General features: G+C 45.7%; 1 protein-coding gene across 5 annotated transcripts in view; it reads left to right on the forward strand.

Moving 5' to 3' along the window:
• The first annotated feature begins 789 nt into the window (after positions 1-789).
• LMO3 (LIM domain only 3) overlaps positions 790-23,851 on the forward strand; it is a 71,211-nt gene continuing 48,149 nt past the window's right edge. The window contains exons 1-4 of one of the 5 annotated variants that reach the window (XM_064155593.1): positions 790-985; positions 1,203-1,268; positions 8,167-8,265; positions 9,061-9,274. In XM_064155593.1, the coding sequence (XP_064011663.1) occupies positions 9,069-9,274 (206 nt within the window). In that variant the 5' untranslated portion in view covers positions 790-985; positions 1,203-1,268; positions 8,167-8,265; positions 9,061-9,068. Of the gene's footprint in view, positions 1,269-2,213; positions 2,358-8,166; positions 8,266-9,060; positions 9,275-23,851 lie in introns of those variants that run through there. The other 4 variants (XM_064155592.1, XM_064155590.1, XM_064155594.1 and 1 more) reach the window with 4 other exon arrangements.

The raw sequence follows: 23,851 nt of genomic DNA on the forward strand, positions 1-23,851 counted from the left end.
GTTTCCCCCTCCACCGCTAGGTAGAGAATAAGGATCTGCCTTCAGCTCCTGGGACGGGGATCCTGTAGCGGGGTGGGAACGGTTGGTCCTCCTTCACCAGTCAGCTTAAAACGTGCCGTGAGGGTGGTGGCACCTGACAAGCGGTGCCCGCCGGGGCCGGGGGGTGCAGGGCTGGGACCGTTCTGCCGGCGGTGGCCGCCGGGGACCGCGCAGAGGAACGGGAAACTTTCATCCTGGAGTTTCCACTCCTTTCCGAGCTGCTCAGATCTAGCACGGAGAGAGGCAGCGTTTTCACCTTCAGGGATTTTTCTCATTACTCATTAATATAGAGATATGTATCTTGCCTCTTTTTTTTTTTTTTTTTTTTACCCTTCTTTCCTTTCTTCTGTGTGCGTAGGCAACTGAATGTTTTGTTTAAGCAAAGTATTTCGGGAGGAGTAACGGCGTGGGGGGGTGAGGGGTGCGCGGAAGATGCTGCCCTGTTTCGCCGGGTCTGTTTCTGGAGCACTCTCTGGGAAGGTGATCCTGAGTCGCTTCAGTAGAGGTCACTTGTGTGTGCGTGTGCGTGTGTCCCTGGTGTTTGTGTCTAGCATATGCATGTGGTTTTGCTGACTGCACTTGCAGGCTTGTAAATTTTCACCATGGGAAATTACCAACAAAGCCCAATCTGTCTCCTGGCTGCTTTGCACTTTCCGAGGGCGGCTGTACTTGAGCGAGCTGCAGAACGAGAGAGGGAGAGAGAGGAAGGGGGAGTTGGGAGGGGGGAGAGGAAGGGTGGGTGGAGGGGGAGAGAGGTAAATAGCCTTAAATCGGAAGGGAGCTGCTTCTCTGTGGTCTTCCACAAGAGCTGCCTGGGCTCTGCTGGCTCAGTAATAACTGAGTGACCTTTTCTTTTGCTGTATTATGTCTGGCTGGTAAGGGATTGCATTTTGCAGCTGATAAAGCCCTGACTTCATTCAACTCGGCTCCTCACACGCTGCTTTAGGTAAGTTGTCTTCAGCCAGGACGGAGACAGACAGCCTTGGACTGCAAGATACTAAAAGGAGGACACCTGTAGCTCGGATGCGGTCAACACAATTACTTGGCGGATCCTTGAGGACCTCATTATTTTAAACTTAAAGAATAGCGATCTCCCTCCCCATCTCTCCCACCCCTTCTTTATTTTTTTCCCCAAACAATGCTTCTTTTTGACCTTTCCCAAGGAGAAGAGCTACAAAGCAGCCACTGTGCTTATTGAACTGCCTCCCCTGTATCGCTTAATTGAGAAGGTAAGTGAGGCAACTTGTGTACATAAGCTTTGGGTCATTTGTGTATGTGTGTCTGCATCTCTCTCTCTCTCTCTCTCTCTCTCTCTGAGTCATGAGCCGGGGCTGCAATAGACACACATCTCTGCACTGCAACTTTCACTCAAGCTGCAGCTCTGCTGAGACTGTTTTGTTTAAATCATGTGAGGCTTCATTATTTTTATGATGAGACATGAAATACATGCAAGGGAAGGATGCCGAGCAAAACCCATCCAGCTGTACGTCTCGAGAAATAGCAGTCAAAGTTAACAACGAATTGCAGCAAACACCACCCTCCCCACATCCCACCCGTTATTATTATTGTTATTATTCTTGCTTCTTCCAGAGCTTCTCGAAACGTGCTCTCAATTATCAAGGGAGTCGGTTAATTTCCCACTCCCCAGCTTTAATCCACAAGCCTCCCCGTACAGCAGTTTAATTTGCAACCGGTTCGGTGCAGGGTTAACCCTTTGGGCAGAGCGGAGGTAGGAGCGCGGCTGCCGCCAAGGAGGGGGCAGAGCGGGCCGGGGGGGAGGCAGGAGGGACCGGGCGCACACGGGCAGTCGGCGTCCGGGCTCACGCAGCCCCCTCTCGGACCGGCGTGAGAGAAGGGCAGCCAGCGCTAGCGTGATGAAATAGTACTTCAGCCTGCCATCCTTTCTCCCTTTTTTCTCCCCTCTTTTTCAGCCCCCACCACCCCTCCTTCCCCCTTCATACCGAGCACGATATGGTATGCTAACGCCGCATGTGACAGTTTAATCAAACCCATTTGTTACAACAAAGCTAGGAGACCACTGGGATTATAGGCTTACGGGCAGAGTTCGGGGAGCATGTGGCTTTGTCGCTCGCCATCGCGGTGCGCGGCCGGCGGCCCGGGGTACGTGTGTGCCGCCCCCCAGCCCGCCCCGCCGCCCCCCGCCTCTGCGCCCGCCGGGCTGCGGCGCGCCGCGCTCCCGCTCACTTGACCCGAGCCGGGGAGGCACTTGCTACTTTGCCGGGATTTGGCGCTTCAATGCGAAGGAGCTCTCCAGGCGCCCGTAAATCAACTCATGCAGAAAAAGGAGAAAAGTTTTGGTAAGGCGGCGGGCTCTCCTCCCCCTGTGCGCGCCGGGCGGGAGCGCTGCGCGGTACGGCGGGGATGGGGGGGACTGGGCTGGAGCGGGGGAGCAGCCAGAGCGCTTCTCTTCGCTCTTCCATCCTGAACGCGTTGCCGTAGCCGGCGTCTGTGTTTGCGTGTGCTCTGAAGAGACCCAAAATACCGCTTCCCAGGACGGCTTTGTAGAACGGCTGTTCAAAGCAATTAATCTCGCTAGGTGCAACAAATATCGCTACGTGCCTTTCCCCACACCTCCCTCTGCCCTCTTCTCCCCACCGCCCCGGCCCCGCGATGCCGGGGAAGGAATTAGCACAAAAGGCTCCAGCGCCTAACTCCGACAGGGATTCTTTGTTGTGGAGTGTATGTTTCTTATTTATTTTTTTTTTATTTTGCATGTGAGCTGCATCAAAATTGAACTCAGTCTTGCAAATCTCTTGTTGGCCTTTGCCAAGCACTAGCACTTTGCTGCCATGGTAACTGTAATTAAACTGATAAGAGTGGAAAAATGTCAGTATCTCTGAGCCTTGCAGCTGCATTGGAGAAAAAGGGAATCAAATTGGTTCCCAGCACCACTGCTCTATAAACGGAGGGAGGGAGCGAGGGGAAGAGAGGTGGTGGTGGGGATCACGACAGGGGTAGGAACATAGCTAGGCAGCTCCCGTCCATGAGATCTGGGTACATCTATTTGCTGTGTTGTCCCTTAGGGGGCTACAGCCTGCAGGGATGCTCTGGGCCAGTGAACAGAGAGAAACAAGCTTTTAGGCCCAGTCTAGCTTTCAAAAAGAGAAGGGGAAAGAAGAAGAGAAATCTTTTGTTTGGTGTCTCTTGGCAATCGACTAGCCATGTTGGCCAAATTCTTTTAATCTGTATCACTGCTCCCAGCTGTGGGACTGCGTTCCCGTTTTCAGTTTTTACCTTAACCTTTCTTTTTCTTGCTTCCCAATTCACCTCCTCCTTTATTTATTAAAAGAAAAAAATAAGAGAGGAAAAAAAAAAAAACCCTAAACCCACCCAGATTCCTCCATAGAAGAAGGGCCAGGAGGTGAAGTTCAGCTATATGCCGCGGAAAAAAAATAACTTGGAAGTATACAGGAGAGTCAGAGCGCTAAAATCCTTACTTTTATTTTTCCTTTTAAACCCCTGAGTGTTATGGAGTTGCGGTTACTTTGTTGTGTTAACTACAGAAGCTGAGACTGTGCGGATGAATGGCACAGAACAAGAGAGCATAATGGAGGCAATCAACCGTTAGGCTGGTTCACAATGCAATCCAGGCAATTAAAAGCTCACCAGAGTTTAAATGAAATGGTTCTACTTATTTCCGTGCACCGCACTGCACAGGCTATTATTTATGTCTCTCTCTTCACCCCCCCCAGCCCCCCCTCCCCCACTTTTTTTTTTAATTATGATTTCCCTTAAACTGTCAAATAGCTCCCAATAGCAGGCTCTCGGAGGCAGCAAGAATTTTCCACAGAACAATCTACGTGCCAGTCTAAAACTAGTTGCCACTCCTGAATGTGCTACACGAGAGTTCTGAAATGTTTCTTAGCTTCTGGAACCTTAACTTCTGTTTGTTTGTTTGTTTGTTTGAAGCCTATATGTATATTGTCCTGCGTAATTGGAGCTCTGAATGCCTTTTATTGGACGAAGTTACCAAGTGTGGGGAAGCAGCATCACTGGGAAAGTATTATTTTTATCTTCTACTAGATCTCGAGCTCTCCTGTTGGCTGCTTATTGTCTGCTGTCTTTAAAAGACCAGCACACTGATAATTAGCTCCAAACTGATTTATTTTGTCAATCTCTATTTCAAGAAGCAGTGAGTTTTTCCCTTCCTTGCTGCACGAACCATAGATGTGCCTCCACCAAGAGTAGTCTTTAAAAGTTTGATAGTGATCCAGTAGATAATAACACCCAACTCTTCCTCCTCTAATGTGCCTTTCAGTCTTCGTCTGTACCACAAACCAGAAGCTGAGAGTCTTGTGCCAATCCTGCTTACAGATGCGGCTACATCGCTGACAAAATACAGTTCGCTGTGTCAAGTCTTCATTGCCTTTGATTTTAGAGAAGGGTGATGAAGGAAGGAAAATGGGTTTATATTTCTCTGCCTTCCTCCAGAAGCATAATTTAGCCACTTTCCAGCAGTCTTTCCTCTTTATCCTAAAATCATAGTTACAAATCAGCTGACCGTGTTTCATCACGCCATAATAACAATAACCAGGGCTTAGCTTCAGTCGCACTGAACTTATCTGGGGAGACCAAGAGGAATCCAAAAACCTGCAGATCAGGTTGTCAGATTCTCCCTTTGCAAATCCTAGAGGTGGTGGAGGTGGATGGTGATGAAGAAGTTTTATTCCAGACACAGCTCTGCAGTTTATGTGTGGTGTCTTGGGGACTGGGGGTGGAGAGAGAGAAGGATAGAGGAAGCCCTTGAAAGCATATTGGGGTGAAATAAAAAGGACTCACTTGACAGTGCCAGACTAGGCACTGAAATGCTTTAGTTGTGAGAACAGATCTGCTCTGTGATGCAGAGCATGGGCAGGTCCTTGCCTAACTGAAGGGGAAGCTGCCTTTGATATTATTTGGTTTAATTTTTTTTGTTGTTGTTTGTTTTTTTTTTTTTTACAGTTTGGATGTAGCACTCCTGGAATCATATGGATTTTTGGAAGTGCTCTATAAGCTCTGCTTTCCTGGGGGGGGGGGGGGGGGGGGATGGAAGGAGGGCAGCCAGGCAGCAGTGCTGTGCGCCGCTACCTGCTATTTCAGCGGCGAGCAGTTTGGATGGGTTTTGTGGGTGCTGTCAGCCTCTGCAAGGGTCCTTCTTGTGTCCCCAGAAATAAATGGACACTTAAAACTGCAGTCTGTGAAAAGCTGGCTGACAGTAAGCTGCAGGTATTCTTACTGCCAAATTAAGAGAGCTAAAAATACACGGGTGCATATCAGAAAAGTGTAACTGCATAGGAGATCTTAAGGGAACATTAAAGGGAAGAGAGATGGTCTGTGAGGTGGTCTGAATTAAAGTGGCTGATACGATATAAAGAAGGGGGGGGAAAGTGATGCAATATTCTGTTCTCCAAATTAAGTGATTTAATCCAGGGCATGTTAAAAAAAAAAAAAACAAAGGGCATGTGCAAAGGATTTTGATATATGTAAAACAATTGCCAGAGCACTGTTTGGTGCTTTGTTTTGTTTAGAACCTTCAAGAATTAAAAACAAAACAAAACAAAGAGTAACCCTTAATTAAAAAAAATAAGCAGTAATTTGAGAATTTAATTTCCTTTAACTTCCATTAAAATAGAAGCAGCTTTACTGCAAGGCAAGTGCAGAAAGATCTGATCTATCAGAGGAGAAAAGCTTTCCTTCCCTTCCAAAATCTGCTGCAGATTGCATCCCTAATCTGAAGATGCTGCCAGTGGGATGTCAGCACCACTTTCTCTCCCAGCCTCGTAGGCGTGGAAGGTTGCTAACCCTACTTGCATAGGGTGTCTGCCCTTTTGCACTCATCTTTCCAAGGAGGATTTGGGCTAAGCTACCCGAGTGGCAATGATCTGCCTACTTGCCTTACGTAGCAACTGGCTCAAAACGTGTGCAGGGGTAGGTAGAGAAGGTTGTGCAGGCTGCCTTTTTGTTTGCGATGCAGTGACCTTGTGTTTGCAGCATATACCTGGCTCGATTCTTGCGGCTGTCTCAAGCATTCGCTCGCTTAGCCTTGTTTCTGTGGCACCTGGCTCCTTTCGGATGAGGCAGGACAGCAGATCAGCCCGGATCAGAGGCTGTCAGCCTCCGCTCTCTAACCTGCTGCCTTATCAGCAGACAAAATTTTTACATTAAGATTTTTTTCTTCAAAGCCTCTAACTCTGTTAGCTCCTACTTTATCCTGGTTTCCCTTAAGCTAAAGATTAAAGTCCTAGAGCAGCCCTTTGCGCTTTCAAACTTTTTTGCTGAGTTCCAAGAAGTTGAGACAAATTGTGGCCAGTTTTATGCATTCGTCCTCTACGTGGCCAGAGAAAGGGGCTGAGCATAAGCCTGTTCTTGGCACTTTTCTGCTCCACTGTGACATGCAGCTTTACAGAGAAAGGCTTTTGGAAGAAGGGGTGGTATCGGAGTCCCAGCAGGACTTCCCTTTACAGCCTGGTAAAAGTTTTTTACCAAAACTCTGGGATATTTTCCCTGCTTTTAGCCATGTATTAGTGGCTGAGTTATTTTGGTGCTTCACGTAGGTACCCTGGACTCAGGGCTGTCAGTTGGCAACTGAAAATACTGTAGAGGCTCAACCTTTGTCGGGTGATGCTTGCTCAAGACGAGCTGTGTGTGTTTGTTCCCAGGCTGCCACAGACTCACCAAGGGGCCCTGGGCTCTGGGTCTCATCCTCCCCGTGCGAACAAGAAGCAAGCCTGTAAGTGGTGTAGGAGCTATGGAAGTAGCATTGATTGGGAAGAAATGGGAAGGCAGCAATGGCATTTTTTTACATACCTTCTGATAGAAAAGTAGAAACCTTGCACTTGTTCCGAGGTTTAGATGCTGCATATCAGTACTGCCGTGGTACTTTGGGGTGCCCACTGGGAGAACTGTCTCCCTATTAACTGAATGGCCAATTTAACAGGTACATTTATTGCTCTAAAATGTATGATGGTGTACTGCAGAGAGGAGCAAGGTGGTTGTGCTCATCTGTCATAATAAGAATTATTGTTTCTAATGCAGTGATCAGCTTCACAGGTGAAACTTGGGAGTTCAGCTTGGTGATGCTGGAAGGTCTCCTAACTGGCTCTGCGGTCCACATAAATCCGATGTGCTCTGTGTGTGTGTGCAGATCTCAGGGACACCTCAGCTGGTGTAGCATTTGGTCTCTCGTCTTTGTGGCTTTAATAACCATAAAGTCATACTTGCTTCAAAGCTTACACTTGTTTTTGTGGCTTACTTATGAGAGCTTTTAAAACAAACCAAGCAAACCCCAAACTGCAATTTGTTGGTGTTCTCACTCCCTGAGACTGCCTATCAGTGGTGGTGTCTTAGAGCACCTCCTCGCGATGAGGAGCTCTTGAATTTACTGTTCTTTGTTACGAGACTCTGCTTGACCTTTCCAAGTCCCTGCATAATAACAAGGTGCCATACCCTGAATTTCGAGGTAGGATTTTCTCCTTGGCAATAGCATTCATCCGCTGGTCTCGACGAGTTGCCATTGAAATACTCGGGCGCACTCTAAGTAGCTGCTTGTTGCTGCTGCTCTGTTTCTGGCAGTGAGATAACCTGATAGTCCAGCTGCGTGTCACTTCTCTCCCTCTCTCCATTGATGTCCAACAAAACATCTGCAGGGCTATGATTTTTTGCTTACTCTAAGAAATGACTTTCAGAGAATTGGCCTGGGTGTAATGGGATGGCAGTTTGTGTGATTAACCAAGAGACCAGACTGGAAGCACTTCGGGGCAGTGACCTTCTCTCCCCATTTACTCTAAAACTGAGGGTAATCGATTTTTGTATGGATCTCTGGAAGCTGGCTGCAGTGCTCTGCATTCCATTGCTCAACTGTGTTCTGCTTTTACCAGTTCCCTCCCTTAACACAGTGCTTTGGGCATTTGAATTTTTATTCCAATACCCTGCTATTATATTAAGAATATGTATACTTAATGGACACCACTGCACGACTTGTCCCAGACCAGCAGTTGGCTAAAACTGGGATTGGAAGGTGGGGCAGAGGGTTTCTTGTGTGTTCCTTTTGTTTTTGCCTTACAAGCTACTAATTCTCAGGCCTTTTACAGATTATTTAAAATCAGATTATTTTTTTTCCCCCTGCAGGCTGTAACTGAAATCTCTGCAAATGTGATTGCTTCACTCATGTGCCTAACAAGAACTGAAATTTCAAAAACCAAGGCACATCCTCCCCAGTACCAAAAGGTCTATGTTAAACCTTCCTGAAATTCTCGCTCTATGTTCCTGATAGCTTCAATCTTTTCCTCTTTATGCTGTTCCATTTCATAGAGATGATGCAAAAAAAGGTCTATGTTAAACCTTCCTGAAATTCTGGCTCTATGTTCCTGATAGCTTCAATCTTTTCTTCTTTATGCTGTTCCATTTCATAGAGATGATGCAAAAAAAGGTCTATGTTAAACCTTCCTGAAATTCTGGCTCTATGTTTCTGGTAGCTTCCATCTTTTCTCCTTTATGCTGTTCTATTTCATAGAGATGATGCAAAAAAAGGGTCTGTTTTAAACCTTCCTGAAATTCTGGCTCTATGTTTCTGGTGGCTTCAATCTTTTCTTCTTTATGCTGTTCCATTTCATAAAGATGATGCAAATAGGTCTACTTTTAGCTATGTTTGGCATCGTGGATGTGCTTTAGATTTAGATTTTTGGTTGCTAAAAGTTGGATGCTTGGGGGTGAGAGTGGATGATTTTTCAAGTGGACTGTTTTAGATTCTCATTTTAATTGTGTAATCCTATTTCTTTTCAGCAAAGAGACCAGGCAAATGGGGTGTTAAAGAGAAGCTGTGGAACTTAGAGCTCTCAGATTTATCTTAATGTTGGTTTTCAGCTTGCTATGGACTACCTAAGTTATTTTATCCTATCTAAACGATTTCCTTTTTCATTAACTGGGCATAGATGGGAATGGTGAGGTAGAGGAAGAGCAGGGCAAGGCTTGCACTCAAGTGAACAGCTATTTTCACCTTCCTTTTGTCTTGTTATGTTTCAGGTATACAAATGCTCTCAGTCCAGCCAGACACCAAGCCGAAAGGTTGTGCTGGCTGCAACCGTAAGATTAAAGACCGCTATCTTCTAAAGGCCCTGGACAAATATTGGCATGAAGACTGCTTGAAATGTGCCTGCTGTGACTGTCGCCTGGGGGAGGTGGGCTCTACCTTGTACACCAAAGCCAACCTTATCCTTTGTCGCAGAGACTATCTGAGGTAGGCTACATCTTTCTTGGACGTTCGCTGCTGAGCCTGTTACACCTCTTCAGTCTTTCCTGTGTAGTCACTGTTATGGAAGTGACGCTCGAGCGCTGCAAGGCTGAGTGTATGTGGAGGATGAGGAAACAAATACAGCATTATGGAGACAAAATCTGCATCAAAAATTGATGTCTTTGATATTTTGAATATTAACCAGGTCAGGCAGGTGGATGCCAGTTTGCTATTGCTAGGGGTCCTGTGCTCAAAGGACAAGGAGAATAGAGTAATCCCCACGATGCTTCCTACAGCATCGTGGTCCTGGGGAGCTGGTGGTCTCCAGATCCTCCTTGCAGTATGGTGCTGGCCAAGTATAGTGGCCTGTGGGTTTCATCAGCTCTAGTGCAGGGTTTGAACTCACTGAGGAGTGCTTAGCTCATCTTTTCTTAGCCACTTTCATGCTCTTTTTTTACTAAGGGGTTTAATTTGTGGTGCTGGAAGCTTTTATGAATGTAGACATTTGAAGCTGGATCAAGATTACCAACTGTCTTCCACGTGCTAAGCAACCATACCCAAATCCAGTCTGTCCTGCTTTTTAGCCTGGTAGCCTGGGTGGGACATGGGGCAACCTGTTCCCACTTCCAGAGATAAGCAACCGTCTGATTTTCTATCATCTTCTTTGCATGTGGAACAATGTTCTTGGAGGTCTAACTATTGATGAGCAGCACTGGCCAGTTTATCTGCAGGTTGCATGTGAATCAATAGGGCTGCTTTGCAGAAGTAAAGTTTAATCAGCAAGTTTAGTCTCCCTAGGCTCTCAATTGTAAATAGAGAAGGAAGACTCAGGGGTGATTCAGATCACCCATTTGCTATAAGAACACCTCTCCTCCCTTCCCTGTAGAGGCGGTCTAATGAGACTAGCTGCTCCAGGCTGATGTGAACGCCTGGGAATACTCCCTCTGCCATTTCCTCTTACAGGGGCATTCAAGTCAGTAATACATTGGGGGAAAATTAAAATTCCCTTTGAATGCATTAGCTTACAAGTTCAGTTTAAGCACAGGTATCAAACAGGAGGCTTCCACACGCTGCTCGGTTCCCAGCTTGCGCTGCATGGGTTGACTGAAACAGGAATCAAGACTAAGGCATTGTTAGTAAGTGTTGGTCCTCTGGCTTCCCACACCACAGCCTGCTGTTGTTGGCTTGGAACAAAAAACTTTTGCAAAGACATTGTAGATTTGTTGAGCTGGGGCTGCAAGGCAGATCAGGGGGTTTGGGGCATGGGCTTTGGGGCTACTTGTTGGTAAAATACACTCTTCTACCATTTAAAACTCTGAACTGAATGCAAGGTGATGTGCTGGGGGTTTAGCATAAAGTCTGCATCTTAAAGCCATTGTGTTAAAACTGCCAAAGAACTAGATCAGGGAATCTGACTTCTAAATACTGGCAGGGAACTGCTCCAATAGAACTGTTGTGCATGAAGGTGGGTACCTTGTGATCGTCAAGCCTGTGTCTGCAGAGAGGAGTTAAAGCTTCCTGGGGGAAGGCAACACTCATCCTTATTTTTAAAACCCATTTTAAGACTCTTTCTACAAGTGCTTGAGCAGTAAGAAAACTTTGCTATGGCTTTTTCACCCAGTCAGTCCAAATTTACTGGAAGCTTTGAACAACCTCCCAGGTGCAGCAGATACAGTGCTTTAAAATCGGATGTTAAAAAAACAAACCAGGAGTGACCTAGTAGCAGAGATACTAGCAAAGCATTTCCTCAGCAGAGATGCACATTCAGAGGCATCTCTGGTCTTTGAAGGTCTAGCAGGAGTGAATATTTTGCTAAGAGATGGTTTAAATTTATACTAACAGCTGAGAGAAAAGAAACTTTGAAGTCTATCAAGGCCATGGTCAACATTTGTGTTTTGGTTGGTTGCTCATAGACATTATTTTGCACCAGTGAAACCAGCAAACATATGAGGGGGGGAGAGAAAAAGGCATCAGATTTTTGTCTCTGGGTTGATCAAGCCTTAATGAAGCTATCTTGTCACGAGCATTCTCTTAGTGATTTGTTCACACACATTATTTTGCACCAGTTGAAACAGCAACTATGAGGAGGGGGTAAAAGAAAAGGCATCAGATTTTTGTCTCTGGGTTTATCAAGCCTTATTAAAGCTATCTTGTCACGAGCATTCTCTTAGTGATTTGTTCACACACATTATTTTGCACCAGTGAAACCAGCAAATATGAGGAGGGAGTAAAAGAAAAGGCATCAGATTTTTGTCTCTGGGTTTATCAAGCCTTAATGAAGCTATCTTGTCACGAGCATTCTCTTAGTGATTCCTGTAAGTGCATAGATTTAAACTTGGTATTTACACTAAACTTCAAACTGATGCACTTAAGGTAATTGCAGATAGTCATTTGCCTCATTGCATCTTATCTACTTAGTTATGCAGTGAACCTATAAAAGTGATCTTTTTAGTGCTAATGCAGAAACTAGTTAAATGTTCTCTAGCTTTGTAGTCGAATAAGCTTTCATATTTAGCAACCCACTTGATATGAATGTAAAGAACAAATTGCTTTGTACTAATGATCAGATTAGGGTTCGATTACAGTTTCCAGCTACCCTCTTAATTTTTACTCTTTTTAACCATTAAGGGAGCCTTTGCTACGTAGAGAACTGTTCTGGCTTCCTATTAATTTCCGTGGTGCCCTCTAGAGGATCTGTGGCTTGCTCGATACTGTAAAGAGTGAAATTGCTTATTAACTTGTCTCTCTGTGTTCATTGTGTCTTTCAATAAGACAGCCATTCTACAGATGCTAGGAGCAATAACGTGGCCAGTTTGGGGGCTTTAACATTCACAGTTAAAATTACTAAGCTCTGTGATTGTGTCTTTGGCTGTTGGCAAAGGTAATTGCAGTATCTCTCTCCTAGAGATGCCTGCCAAAAAGGTAAATGCTCCCTCGGCCCTGACCCATGCTTGTGTGCTGCAGTTGAGCCCTGAGATACCCTCTTTGGTGGGCTTTTAATAAGCACTCTGTTCTCTTCAGCACTTTGAAACTTGCTTTGCTTTAGCTCTCTCCTTCTGTAAAATTAGTTTAGCTTTAGTCTATGGAAACCTTGTTCTCCAAGGTGGGGGTTGAGGGGGATGGAGGCACCGTCCCTGGGGGTCTTCAAGAAAAGACTGGATGAGGCACTTAGTGCCATGGTCTAGTTGATTGGATAGGGCAGGGTGATAGGTTGGACTGGATGATCTTGGAAGTCTCTTCCAACCTGGTTGATTCTATGATTCTATGATTCTATGGAGGAGACCTTTAACGAGGTAAGGAGCTTGGAAAAGTGCTTTGGGCTTGAGAGGCTTTGCTGTGGTGTCTGAGTCATGTCAGTCACGGCGGTGGTTTCAGAGGTGGCCTTCCACACCAAGGATATTAGGGTGGCCGCAACAGGAGTGAGCTGTGTTCTGTTAACAAGGCTGAGAACGGACTAGAGCAAGAGAAAGGACTCAGTATTAGAAGTAACAGACTCTGTGAAAATGATATGCAGAGTGTAATTCCCCCGCAGGCTTCTGTCTCCTGCTCATACACTCTTGGGTTAGAAAGTGAAGACTCAATTTAAGGAAGTTAGGTTTGTGCCAGTGTTTCAAATCCATTTGCACTAAGTGAAATATGCACGAAAGGTGTGGGTTTTCCCTCACCTCACCACCACCCCACACCCCCTCCCCTTCTTTTCTCCCTCCAGAGCTGTACAGTGACATCTTAATGTATCAACCTATCCTGCCCTGTCCTTTCCTCTGACTGGCAGCACGTCCATTTACCAGCACAATATTCCCTTTGAAATCTGTCATTACTGCCATTAATGACCAGTCGTTATGTTAACAACCGTTGGGCTGTTAACATGTCAAACTGGTTGTTAACTGGGATGTTATTACTTATTTAAACTGCAGGTATGAGTTGCATGAAATGCGCTCTGCTCGTGCGCTCCGAACCGCTCCTGCTCAAAGCAGTCGGGAAACAGCAAAGCATTTGCCTTTGGGGTGCCAAGGGATTTGCTTTCTGTTCCATCTGCTCATTTGATTTCTCTGTGGTCCCGAGGTCCTCCCATCCCCGGGCAGGCTCCTAATTTCAGGTGCCGCTAATCATATCTCTCTTTAGCCTTGCGAGTAAGCGGGCAGCCACGGACGCTTCCAGATGCACGGTAATGCCTGCCACGTAGCTGAGATTAATATCTGGCCTCTAAAAGTGTAAAATGAAAGCCCAACAATTACATGTAACTCAGTTGTATTAAATAATGAGCTTCCTCGGATGCAGGGAAAATATGAAAGTACAGCTGCGTGAAGCTAGCAGCAATGTAGGTCAATCACCCTTTTCACTTAGGTTTTTAACTACGCAAACCCTGCTGAGCGACCAATGACTACAAAGTGCTGTTTCATTCCTATTTAATTTTGGCAGCATTTTACTGAAGAGCAGGCATTCATGCAGCTAAATTATCTCCACCGCTTCTAGTTTTAACTCCAGCTCCGTGACACCAAGCGGTGGAGCGCGTATCTCTTAGTAAACACAAAGAATAAGCTCTCTGCCTGGCTTTATTTGTTTATTTTATCTTTTCAATCCATTTCTTTAATGGAAACCTGAATTAGAACTTTTATTCCTACCTTGCATAATTTCCCTAGCCAAGCAAACAGATCATGGTGGGGGGGGGGGGGGGAAATAGATTGGTGAATGTAATGGGGTCGAATTTTGGCACTTAAACACGTCTAGAACTTTGTTGGTGATGGGAGAGGGTAGTGACAGAAAAGTCTACCCACCCACCCCCTCCACGCACACACACACAACCTTCAGCCTTGGTGTTGGCTTTTAAAATCTGCAGCACATTTATGTACAAAGTGCCACTGAACAGCTGTGAAGATGTCCTGAAGACAGGGGCAGGTTGTGATGCTTTGGGAGTTACCCCCCTCCCCTCCCGTGAAATCACCCAGACTAGACTCAGCCAGCTGGAAGTTAAGGAATGGAGGTTTGTGCTCACAGCTTAGCACAATAGACAAGCAGAGAGTTACAAAGTATCACAAATGTATACAGCTATATACAAGTTAAACAGAAGTAGTTAAACAGTTAAACAATACTCTTCCCAGAAAGCAGAGTCCCCAGGAGGGGCTCCCAACCACCCTTCCACCTCCTTCCCACCCTTCTACCTTACCCCAGCGTATACCTTATGTGCCAGGTGAGTTTGGTGGAGTAGCAAGGGGGAGTTAGAAAGCAGAAGGATTAGTTACACAGAAACAGCCCAGGGCACCCACTGTGACAGACACACACACACAGACTCTCCCACTCTGTCCTATCTGTTTTGTGTCCTTGTTTTCATACACCTCAGCAAGCCTATGAGTGAAGCAGCCATCACCATTGTTTCCTTTTTACAGCCTATAATCTAATTTCTCTCACTACAATATCCCAGTTAGCCTCACACCAGCACACAGAGCATCTTAGATGGTTGTTGGTTTGGTTTTCTTTCCCACTTGCTGGCTCCAAGACCTGAGACAAGCCAAAGTTTTTGAAATGCATCTATTGGATGAGATCATGTAAATAACGAGACATGACTACAGAAAGGGAAGTGTTCAACCCTGAGCCTTGTAGTGAGGCTGCATCCTCTCTAAAATATTTAGCTTGTGAAAGGATAGAGAGTGAAAAAGAGTAGAGTTTAGGAAGCAGCCTTTTCCTGTACAACTGCTTGCACTCTAAAGGCAATTATTATTTAAAAAAAATATTCTGTAGGAGTACTTAGACTTAAAATGTCTTACAGCCTGGCACTGCTCAGCAGATCCTGCTCCTCTCCCATGCTGTGGCAAGTGCAATATTAAATATTGCAACCCCCTAAGTTATCAGCTCTGTCGAATGTATGTGTAAACACCTTGTGTGGCTATTCTCACAGGCAGTGGGCTATGTTGGCAAAATTAAGTGTATAATTCAGCATATTTTAATGTATTTCTTTTTTAAAGGCAGTAATACTCTCTCTCACACAAACTGACAAAGGTCTGGAAACCCACAAAACACCGTAAGAGTTCTTGAAGGGATAAAGATGTACTCCAAAGAGTGATGCACGCATGCGCAGTTAATCCACTCCAACTTGCAAAGAGTAGTGGCTTTGATTTACAACCATGGAATCAAGCAGGTTGGAAGAGACCTCCAAGCTCAGCCAGTCCAACCTAGCACCCAGCCCTGGCCAATCAACCAGACCATGGCACTAAGTGCCCCAGCCAGGCTTGGCTTCAACACCTCCAGGCACAGCGATGCCACCACCTCCCAGGGCAGCCCATTCCAATGCCAATCACTCTCTCTGCCAACAACTTCCTCCTGACATCCAGCCTAGACCTCCCCTGGCACAGCTTGAGACTCTGTCTCCTTCTTCTGTTGCTGCTTGCCTGGCAGAAGAGCCCAACCCCACCTGGCTGCAGCCTCACTTTGAGCAGTTCATAGAATCAGTCAGGGTTGGAAGTGACCACAAGGATCATCTAGTTCCAACCTCCCTGTCACAGGCAGGGATGCCCTACCCTAGATCAGGACACCCTACCCTAGATCAGGGTAGTTGTATCCAGCAATGAGTTCTTGAAGGGATGAAGATGCACTCCAAGGAGTGATGCACATACAATTAATCCACCCCACCTGGCAAAGAATAGTGGATTTGATTCAGTTACACTTTGGCTAGTCTAGCTCCTTCTTTTTTCAGTTCATCTGTGATAGCTTTTAATAAGAAACATTCAATTAAGCTGTTAAAATGGATGTTTAAGTCATGTTGAAAAGCTGTAAAGTGTGTATACTCGAGTTTGACACTCCTCAGCAGTTCCATGTGTTTCCCTCTTTCTGCTCTGGTATTTTTCTTCAGAGCTGCCAATTTTTATATTATTTTCTTTTTTTAATAATGGTCTTATTTTTAGTGGCTTAAATGACACAGTTTAATTTCCCAGAATGTGAACGTTCCCTTCTCATAAGGCTTCTTGAAAACCAGATGCTTCTTGTGTGTTGTCAAAATACCTCATTAATCCCCTGGAAACGTTCAAAGAATTCCAGGAGACTCCTCAGATGAAAGTATTGTGCCTCTTAAAGGCTGTCCTACAGCTCTTCATTATCTTCCTGCTCTGTGCTGTATTTTGATGGGAAATTATCTTACCACAAAGATTTTTGTCTGTATGTAGCAGCTCAATGTCTCTTAAGAAATGTGGTGATCTGGGGGCAGCCTTGGTCAAGCCTGCAGTGACAGAGAGGGGTGGGATGATGTTCTTGCTGAAAGAGCAGCAGCTCTTAGCGGTTGCTGTAGCCTCTCTCAAAAGAAGAAATGCAACTTTCTTGGTTTCTCCCTTGCCAGATTTTTGCTGAGAGGTGGCTTTGTGACAGTATCTTCCTGAAAACATTTAAGATGATGCCCATATTAAAATGATTTCCCTCAAGAGTAAATATTATCAGCTGTGTTGTGACATGTGGCTTGACATCCAGAGTTTAATTGGAAACTCCGCATTTTTTGGCCAGAAGCATATAGGAAACAATGCTTCTATGTACAGTGTGTCATGGAATCACAGAATCAATCAGGTTAGAAGCAACCTCCAAGACCAAGAACTGCTGCTACTTCATGCCATTACTGCTTCCTATGCTGAAGCAGTGTTAAGCAGAGAATCATAGAATCAGACAGGTTGGAAGAGACCTCCAAGCTCATCCAGTCCAACCTAGCACCCAGCCCTGTCCAATCAACCAGATCATAGAATCAACCAGGTTGGAAGAGACCTCCAATATCAGCCCGTCCAACCTAGCACCCAGCCCTAGCCAACCAACTAGACCATAGAATCTTGTAATTGACCAGGTTGAAAGAGACCTCTAAGATCACCCAGTCCAACCTAGCACCCAGCCCTATCCAGTCAACTAGACCATGGCTTCATCCAGGCTTGGCTTCAACACCTCCAGGGACAGCAACTCCATCACCTGCCTGAGCAGTCAATTCCAAATCCAATCACTCTCTCTGCCAAGAACTTCCTCCTAATAGTGGAAGAATACTTAGATCATACTGCTACAGAGATACCCTACAGAAGTTCTGGTTTCTTCTGTGTAAACAAAGTTAGCTTGTTTTGAAAGTTTGGTTGTTGTTGTTGTTTTGGATTGGTTGGTTTGGGGTTGTTACTTTTGGGCTTGGTGTGTTGGATTCTTAGGTTTTGGTGTGGGTTTTTTTGGTGGTGTTGGTTAGTTTGGGGTTTTGAGATTGTTGTTTTTTGGTTTTTTTTGAGGTTATTATGCTCTAAACTGAAACCCAAGTCTCTACTATATAATTGCAAAGTTGTTACTCAATTTTGTTGTGTTGTGTTTGTTGTAGTTGTATTATACTACTTGGCTATTTAAATGGACAGCATTGTCCCACACTTTCAGAACCCTAACTGCAGGGATTGCTTCCTCTTTAAAATTCCTCACCAAAGTGAAATTATATTCCTAGTGGATTTGGCACCCAAAATGGACAGTGTTGTAGTGCTGAATTAAATTGGCTGTAACTATCACTGTCCTCAAGGATCCACGTTTTGAGGTTAGCCTGCTAAATGCGTTGCGTTTTCTCACGGCTGACTTCCCAATGGATTCCTTAGTATGATAATGGATCAATGGATCATGTGCTAAATACATCTAGGTAATAGTCACAGGATTTTGTTGCTTTTGTTTTTTTTTTTAATTATTATTATTATCTTTTTGCTGCCAAAATACTTTTGGAGTTCTGGAGACACAAATAGCTGAGGCAATCAGCCTACCTCGTCAAGAAGCTTTACGTGGTTTGCACCTGCCGCCTCGTAACGCAGTTCTGGTACTGCTGTTTCACACCTTCCTGAGGCTGCTTTTTGCATGTTCTGAATCAATTAGCCTTTGGCACTTGAGTCTCATTGTATGTGGTTGGTACTTCTTAAAATGCCTATGGGTGCCAGTACATCTATGTTTTAAGAGAAAAGGCTGTTTAAGTCCTCTCTGGAATGTGCTGCTTTTTCAGTTGTATGTAGGACTCAATCAGTCTATCTTCCTGGGGAAAAAGAAAAGCTAGGTGGAAGAGCTGATCAGGAAACAACCAACCAACCAAATCTGTAATGGGCTAGAGAGAGCCAACATCTGCATTTACAGAAGCTGCTGTTTCTGCTTCTTTCTAATATCCAGAAAGGCACTAAAACAAATACAACCCCTGAAACATAGCCTGGGTCAGAAATTCACAGAAGCAGCATCTGATCTTGAGCAAACACTAGAGAGAACGTGAATTGCTTAAACAGGATAAGTAGTTGAGATAGCTTTGATCTTTACCAAGCCCTGTATCCAAATGAAGCAGCATACAGCTTAAGGTGCCTGGCCTGCTCGTGTCCCCTCTGCACATCTGCCTGCTATGATACTTGAGCTCCTGTGTGTGCAAAAACCACGGCGCAGTTCTGCAGCCCACGTTCTGCAGGTGCTTGCAATGTGGCCCTGCCCCCCAAAGCCAACTCAGGTGGGCTTTAAATGTATGCTAAAAATGAAGCATCTCCATAGCCCCATGGCATTCAGTGAGGGTAGCTGCAGGCTTAATTTGAGCACGTGCTAAAACGGTGCCAGTAGAGCACAGGCACAATTCAATCCCTCTTCCTGCCTCGCATCAGAGCCGCAGCTACCGGAGAGCCTTTGGCACCTCTTTTCCAGAGATGTGCTGACTGGAGGCTATTTGGGATATTTTAATGAGGGAAATTAGATTCTAGGCTGTGAAAACAAAAACAATGGTGATGTCTACTGCACTCATAGGCTTGCTGAGATGTGTGAAAAACAAGAACACAGACATAGATAAGAGAGTGTGTGTGTGTGTCTGCTGCAGTCGTGGTCTGTGCTTTCCTCCCTGGGCTGCTTCTGTGTAACTAAATCCTTCTGCTTCTAACCCCCCTTGCCCATCCTCCAGACTCACCTTGCACATAAGGTATACCCTGGGATAAGGTAGAGGGGTGTAAAGGAGGTGGAAGGGTGATTGGGAGCCCCTCCTGGGGACTCTGGTTTCTGGGAGGGCTGCTGTGTTTCTGTGTTACCTTTAACTTGTATATTGCTGTCTGTAGCTGTGTATCTTTGTAATACATTGTAACTACCTGTTTGTTGCGCTAAGCTGTGAATATAAAGCTTCAGTCCTCAACTTCCAGCTGTCTGAGTCTGGTCTGAGTGATTTGATACGAGTTGGGAAGCAGGTATAACTCCCAAACCATCACAAAAGACTACAGTGGCCTCAGATTTTAACTGCAAAACACTTTCCTTTGGGATTAGAGTGATCCCTGTGTATCAGTGCTACGACAAAGTACAACACGAGAACTTTTCTTCCCTCTAATGGAAAACTCTCTCCTTTTAGAGAGGAGGAGAGCATGTTCAGCTCTGAAATGGCACTCCCTTGGAAATTCTGCTGCAGGTCTTCCACAAAGTGACATTCTGCAATACTCAGTTTTAAGCTTTTCATCTGCAAAGAAATGATTCTGTGTTCTGTTGGCATGCAGTGGATAAAAGTGAGAATTGCACAGCCTGCAAAGAGAAAATTATTTTGGAGGGGGCAAGAGCAGAGAACATGAGGGATTTTACTGTGTCTTTTCTGTGTTTGGAGGAGGTGAGAGTGAGGTGATTCTGTGCTCCACAACCTCCCTGGGCCACCTGTGCCAGTGTCTCACCACCCTCACTGCAAAGAACCCTTTCCTAACATCCAGTTTGAATCTTCCCTCTACCAGTTTAAACCTCATCCTGTCATTACAAGACCTTGTCAATAGTCCCTCCCCAGCCTTCCTGTAGCCCCCTTCAGATACTGGAAGGCAACTCCAAGATCTCCTCCAAGCCTTCTCCTCTCCAGGCTGCAGAGTCCCAACTCTCTCAGCCTGTCCTCACAGGAGAACTGCTGCAGCCCTCTGAGCATCTTCGTGCCCTCCTCTGGAATTGCTTTAACAGTTCCATGTCCTTGTGTTAGGGGGGGTCCAGAACTGCACACAGGACTCCAAGTGGGGTCTGAGGAGAGCAGACTAAAGGGGCAGAATCCCCTCCAGGTGGCATTTATGCATATACAGGTTTAATAATTAATTCCCTTCCCCTTTAAATACATCTGCTCTAAGAAACAGAAGAATTTATTATTACTGATCAACTCCTAAAACTAGTTCCACTGAACATGGCTTAACTTTATGATAGGTTTTTAAGGCTGGATTTTTGGGTAGTGATAAGTGAGTTACAGGCTATGGATTAGGGACAGCAATAACAATTGCACTCACTGCAAATTATCATTTGTCTTCTGTTCCTGTGGATGCTTCTATATAAATCTGTTTTTTTTTCCTACTGAAGCCAGGACTGTTAGCCTCAGAGCTCCTATTGACTCTCCAAATTTGCATGTAAAAAGTAAGATCATATTTGTTTTAGTCTTCCTCTAAAGAAGCAGATTGCATCTCCCCGCTTCCTAATCTGTGCTAAACAATTTCTGTTTCACACAGAATTCAGAAGTTCCTAGGGCTTGAGGTCTGGGGTTGCAAAAACATCCTCAGAAGTGTTTTTTGCAGGATTCTCATAATCCAAACTTGTCTGCCTTAGAGTGTTAAGAAATGAGCAAGGGCAGTCTCAATAAGGAGCTGTTCTCTGCTAGTTTCTGCATGCCTCCCTATTTAATTTGCAGCCTAATATGTTTCCAAACTCTGTGTACTAAGATAACATTAACCCTAATCCTACAAATGTATACCACATGCTTAGCTTGATGTCCCCTGAATAATCTTATTGAAAGCTATTGGGCCTGTTAATTTAGGAACATGCCTTAGTGGAGCCAAATGTTTAAAGGCTTTGTCTGCAAACTGATCTTAAATTGCTGTGTCTTTGGTTTTTGTGTACTCTGTACTTGTATGTATTCTGTACTGTTGTGTATGTGATGGTTTGGGAGTTACCTGCCCTCCCCCCAGACTAGACTCAGCTGGCTGGAATTTAAGGAATGAATCTTTATATTCACAGTTTAACACAATTTACAAGCAGAGAGTTACAATATATTCCAAGTATTTACAGCCACAAACAAGTTAAAAGTAATACAGAAACATAATAACCCTCCCAGAAACCAGAGTTCCCAGAAGGGACTCCCAACCACCCTTCCATCTTCTTCCCTCCCCTCTGCCTTATCCCAGAGTCTGCCTTACGTGCAAGGTGGGTTGGGAGGGTCAGTAAGGGGGGTTTAGAAGCAGAATGATTGGTTGGGTTACACAGATCCAGGCAGAGCAGCAGAAGCCCAGGGAGAAAACACAGACACCCAACTCTGGCAGATGGAACTGTTCTATCTGGTTTTGTGTCTAGCCTATGAGTGCAGCAGCCATCACCACTGGTTCCTTTTCATAGCCTATGAGTGCAGCAGCCACCACCACTGGTTCCTTTTCATAGCCTATGAGTGCAGCAGCCACCACCACTGGTTCCTTTTCACAGCCTATGAGTGCAGCAGCCACCACCACTGGTTCCTTTTCACAGCCTATGAGTGCAGCAGCCACCACCACTGGTTCCTTTTCACAGCCTATGAGTGCAGCAGCCACCACCACTGGTTCCTTTTCACAGCCTATGAGTGCAGCAGCCACCACCACTTGTTCCTTTTCACAGCCTATGAGTGCAGCAGCCATCACCACTGGTTCCTTTTCACAGCCTATGAGTGCAGCAGCCACCACCACTGGTTCCTTTTCACAGCCTATGAGTGCAGCAGCTACCACCACTGGTTCCTTTTCACAGCCTATGAGTGCAGCAGCCACCACCACTGGTTCCTTTTCACAGCCTATGAGTGCAGCAGCCACCACCACTGGTTCCTTTTCACAGCCTATGAGTGCAGCAGCCACCACCACTGGTTCCTTTTCACAGCCTATGAGTGCAGCAGCCATCACCACTGGTTCCTTTTCACAGCCTATGAGTGCAGCAGCCACCACCACTGGTTCCTTTTCACAGCCTATGAGTGCAGCAGCTACCACCACTGGTTCCTTTTCACAGCCTATGAGTGCAGCAGCCACCACCACTGGTTCCTTTTCACAGCCTATGAGTGCAGCAGCCACCACCACTGGTTCCTTTTCACAGCCTATGAGTGCAGCAGCCACCACCACTGGTTCCTTTTCACAGCCTATGAGTGCAGCAGCCACCACCACTGGTTCCTTTTCACAGCCTATGAGTGCAGCAGCCATCACCACTGGTTCCTTTTCACAGCCTATGAGTGCAGCAGCCATCACCACTGGTTCCTTTTCACAGCCTATGAGTGCAGCAGCCACCACCACTGGTTCCTTTTCACAGCCTATGAGTGCAGCAGCCACCACCACTGGTTCCTTTTCACAGCCTATGAGTGCAGCAGCCACCACCACTGGTTCCTTTTCACAGCCTATGAGTGCAGCAGCCACCACCACTGCTTCCTTTTCATAGAATCATAGAATCAGCCAGGTTGGAAGAGACCTCCAAGCTCTTCCAGTGCAACCTAGCACCCAGCCCTATTCAGTCAACTAGGCCATGGCACTAAGTGCCTCAACCAGTCTTGTCACAGCCTATAATCTATTTTCTCTCATTCAAATATTCCACTGAGCCTCAAACCAGCACGGTGTACTCTGTACTTTTGTGTAGTATCTACAATTACCCCTACCCACAGCATGGCATCCTTCTCTGGCCACCTGGTCCAGGAAAAGCTGAAACCTACAGCTCTGCTCTTGGCCAGGCATCTTGCTGCCCTGTCCAGGACATCACTCAAGAGTTTTGTTGCCTGTAAGAAGCTTGCTCTGTTTCTCTTTGGCAGACAGGATGGTCCTTTGTATGCTAATCTTGCCTACTACCACCCCCAAACCGAAGTGCTGGTGGGTGACTCGAGCGTGTAACTCTGGGCTTGTCTCTACATCCCACTGGCAGCTCAGGGACTCTGCTCTCCATAGTTTTCCTGAGAGAAAACAAGCGGTAGGAGAAGGGACAGAGCTGTACTGAAACTGGGATTTAGTGGTGATGTTTGTGACTCTTGAGTTCTTGATTCACTTTCTCCTCAAATCCCAAACTTGTGCTAACAAACCTGTCCTGTGTCATCAGCAGCTTTAGGCTTCTAGGAGGCTGTGATCATGTTTATTAAGATCCTCAGTTCCTGCCTTTTTATGCTCCAGATAGTAGTATTGAAAAAGCAAAACTCCAGCATGAGATTGACTACTTCTAACAGGGAACACTAAAAAGTACATTAAAATACCTGTTCTTTCTGCTCAGAATGTCACTTGTTAAAACAGCCTTAAAGCCTAGAAGAAACCCTACAAACACTGCAGCAAATGTGCTGGGTTTAATGAGCCTGGCTGCAGCCTGAAGTTTGTTAGCCAAGAGCACTTCCCCCAGCACCTTCTTACCTGGTTCATAACTGCCAGCAAAAGGAGTCAGTGGGCAGAAGAGAAGAGAGGTGGCTACTTGCACCCAGCCAGGGGTGGCTGCCTTCTGTGCTCTTCCCAAGGCCTTTTCTCATGGCAGCCCCTGATGGTTCCCTGTCAGGGTCCCAGTTCCTCTGTCTCCAGATGCAGAGCTCTCTGCACATTTTCCTGTAATAGCTAAAGCAGCATCCTGTAGACTGAACAGGAGCCAGCAGTGTGCCCAGGTGGGCAGCAGAGCCAATGGCATCCT

The sequence above is a fragment of the Pogoniulus pusillus genome, chromosome 15 (assembly GCF_015220805.1).
Source record: "Pogoniulus pusillus isolate bPogPus1 chromosome 15, bPogPus1.pri, whole genome shotgun sequence".
NCBI classification, from domain to species: domain Eukaryota; kingdom Metazoa; phylum Chordata; class Aves; order Piciformes; family Lybiidae; genus Pogoniulus; species Pogoniulus pusillus.